At 29.8% G+C, this 4,033-nt stretch overlaps 1 protein-coding gene across 1 annotated transcript in view; it reads right to left on the reverse strand.

The window, feature by feature from the left end:
- LOC105618736 (PC4 and SFRS1-interacting protein) overlaps nucleotides 1-561 on the reverse strand; it is an 18,267-nt gene extending 17,706 nt beyond the window's left edge. Inside the window, 1 exon segment of the mRNA XM_012200268.1 lies at nucleotides 481-561. Within this exon segment, the coding sequence (XP_012055658.1) occupies nucleotides 481-561 (81 nt within the window).
- Between the last annotated feature and the right edge of the window lie 3,472 nt (nucleotides 562-4,033).

Genomic DNA, 4,033 nt, shown 5'->3' on the forward strand with positions numbered 1-4,033 from the left:
AACGAAAACGTACGTAAAACGAAAAAGTAAACTAAGTAGTAGTAGTACTACGTACGTTAGTTAGTATGTACTATATATAATAATAATACTACTATATATATATATATATATATATATATATATATATATATATATATATATAATTGACAAACATAGTGAAATATTAATAGAAATATAACTTACAACGCGCGTTTATTAGCGTGGTTGGTAACGTGCCATTTGGCGGATTATCGTTAATGTTATCTCGCATTCTGCATAGATCCCGCGTTTTTCTCGCTCCTAAGCAAGAACCACGATCATCCAAGACGCAGCCGCGAGTAACAAACACGATCTGAGCCGCAACTTTTGAATAATTTACGTCACCACACCCCGCAACATCCCTATTAATCATTCTTGGGGAATGATGAAATAATACTGCATTTAACATAACGGCCACCGGGACATTTGTCCAGGTAGCATCGCGTCTCAATACGAACTTACCTTGGCTGGCCATGGCGGATAACCTCGAACTTTGGCGAATACCTTGTCACCGGCCAAGAATCTTTTTAGTAGCTTCACCATGATGACTACGAATAATCCGTTATTGCGGCACTGATCCGCTTTATCGAATGTTTTTGATCGTTAAACGTTACAATAATGATGTGGCGTAGTTAATTTTGCAGACGCATCGCACAAAACACCGCAACAACCGCCATTTGCACGACAAATATCGAAAACACGCAGAAGAGATACGACGCTCAGCTCGGATTGGCGGGATTAATCGTGGCGTCAACGAGTGGCTGATCTACCGCGCAAAGTCGAGTAAAGCAGTGTTGCCAGTTGTAGGGATTTAATAATTGATCTAAAAGGTGATCAGCAGTTCTCTGAAAAAAACGAGTATTAAAAATTCAAAGGAATATTATCTATTAAAGGCCTATTATTGTTCCATCTTTTGGTAAATTTTATCTGTGAGGTAAATCTGGTAATCCGCGCATGTAATTGGATAATCTTGCTACTTACTCAACAGGTAAAATTTATCAAAAGGAAAAATCAACTCTAAAGCCTTCTGTCCACGATGCTAGAAATCGGTCCTCAAATCAAGAAAAAATTGACCAATCGCAATGATTATGTGATCAAATTGTTCAAATGATTTGTTAATTTTTTCTCTGTCCGAGATCTCGCATCAATTTCTAGCATTATGGATATCGGGCTTAAGAGATCAGAAAATGTTATTGTAACGTAAGAATTTCAATCAAAAAATTCAAAAATTTTATCAGAAATCATGTATTGTGGAATACACAGTTTCTGATAGGTTGAAATTCTTATTCTCTATTCCTTTTATTATGCGGAGTCCCTTATTCTTAAAAGGTTTATTAATTTTTTACAAATATATATCATAACGTATATTATTAAAAAAAATTTCGATCGCCATTTCGATTTAGGCTATGGTCAAAGTTTCGCTATAAATGCTTTGAAACATTTGATGGACTAATTGGAAAAAAGAATTTTACAAACTGACCAATTAAAAAACGCTTCAAAGCGTTTGAAAAAAGTTTGTAGCATCACGTTGACCGTATTCTTAGTTGTCTGTCCAAAGCGCTTAGTATTATTAATGAATATCATTCGTCAATTTTGACTACGTGATTCTTTTTGTCGCTAAAACAGGAAACAGCCGGTTTGAACAGTTCGTGAAAATTTACCTTAAGTTCCGAAAGTGTAGTGTTACTAGTGGTTTGTTTTCTGTTTCTGCACTTAGAAGTCTTGCTTTCAACGAATATCACATATATATATTTCACTTCAAGTTCCAAAAGTTTACACTGATTCAGCTATAGAAAACACTTTAATTCTTAGTTCAGCCTGTTCAGCCACAGAAAATAGACCTATATAATTATTTCTCAGTTGTGAAACTGTGCATTATATTTTTAATTTTCCAATACATGCAGATAGGCAAAAAAATTGATTTCAAAGCATTAGTCGTAATATCAATGCTTACAAGCGTGCACGAATTTGCAGCGACCATTTTACAGAAAATGATTATAATAATAATAAAAAAATAAATAATTAAAGAAAATTGTAGTTCCATCTGTTTTTACACAAAAGTAATAATATTTTTTAATAAGATATTTTGTATTAAAATATAATTACAATATTTTATAAATATGTATACATAAAACATCTGATATAAATGTTTTTCTAATATATATTTTTATGTACAATAGAATTTTGAAAATGTAAAAAAAGACTTGATAATTGAAATCCAACATGACAAATGACTCGACAAGCAGCATTCAATGTGACGATCAAAATAAATCAATAATAAGCCTTTGTAAATCTACGATGGCTATTCAATGTAATAATCAAAATGAATCAATGAACATCCTACACGAATTTCCAATGGATATTCAAAATGAAGTTATAGTTTTTAATGAACCAACACATGTCACAAGTCAACAAAGGTAAATACGAAAAGGCATTTCAATTTATTTTAATTTGTAAATATTGTCAATAAATTTTTTGTTTCAGAAAACGGTTTAAAATTAATAAAACAGAAAAGATATTTTTAAGAACTGGTAAATATAATATAGAATGTTTTAAAAAAATTGAGTTTACTGAGCAATCATGGATTAAATTTGCAAAATATATTCATTATAATAAACACTTAAACAGACTTTTAGTAGCAGAAAACAAACGTTTACAAGAGAACATTTTAGAAATGCAATCTGTAATACAAACATTAACAAATACAAATTCGTTAACAAATAATGTCATTTATACTCCGCAAGATGACGATGATGACATTGTATTACTTAATACTATATTATCTGATGAATATGTAAGAAGAAATGAGCAAAAATTTAATGAGCAGCAAGAAGCAAATGTTGAAGCAAAACAAGATTCTATAAATGTTTATATGGATCATGATTATTTTATACGAATTAATTGGTACTTGACTGAATATGTTGAAATAGTAATTACATATATATCTGACTATATAGTTTCAACTGTTATAAAAAAAATTAATTGCCTTTTTTGTAAACAATTGCTCATTTCAAGTAAGGCACATAAGGAATCAAATACATTTATTGACAAGCTGTATCAAGCATCATGTGATGTTATTGAAATATGCAAGACAGCAGAAAAAATTTTAAGACATAATCAAGACAAATTATTTAAAACTGACAATATATTAGCTGATTTAATATGTCAATCTTTACGTGTACTTCCTTCAAATATATTTAATATGAGTAAACATATTGAACATACTGTTACGTGGTCATTTGATCATCGAAGTCAATTAATACAACTAATTTTGAAAAATTTTTTAAATGTGCGACTTAAGCATGAAATTACATTTGCAAATTCCACTTAAAGAATGCGAATGAGAAATAACAAATAACATTTTTTTAATCTAATAAAATTAAAATTGTGTTCATATAAAAAATTTTAAAAAGTTTTTTTCTAATATTATTTACTATTGATTATATCAGGGTGTATCTTAAATAGCGCCCACTAATTGTATAGCGTTATTACTGTTAAAAAATTGAGTAAAAAAAACCTGAGTCATTTTTTTTTCTACAACGCTCAAATTCAAAGCAGTTATTACCAGAGTAAAGCTAATCCAATTAGTGCTTCTTTCAGTTATCCAGACGGGCGCACGTCTATCACGATAATTGCTTTATTCTGTAATAACCAGGATTGGCAAAGATTAATGTGTTTTTTTTTTAAGAATAAATCATTTTTCTTAAATATGTTTTTAATGCTTCAAATATGTTTTAAACAGCTGTATTATAAAAAAACATGTTTTTTACCAATCTTGATAATAATTGTTTTATTTTGCATTAGAAAAAAATACCTGAGGACTATGTTTTAATTTTTGATGAGAAATAGCGCTATAGATATATGATTAGTGGACGTAGTATTTAAGAAACACCTTTTGTATGTTACTATTAAATATGTTATACAGAGTATCTACAGATAACAATGCTCATATAAATAAAATGGACTAATGACTCTTGCACACAGAACTTAGCAACGCTTTCCACGCAACAGAAGT

Source organism: Atta cephalotes (assembly GCF_000143395.1).
Source record: "Atta cephalotes unplaced genomic scaffold scaffold00018, whole genome shotgun sequence".
Classification (NCBI taxonomy): Eukaryota; Metazoa; Arthropoda; class Insecta; order Hymenoptera; family Formicidae; genus Atta; species Atta cephalotes.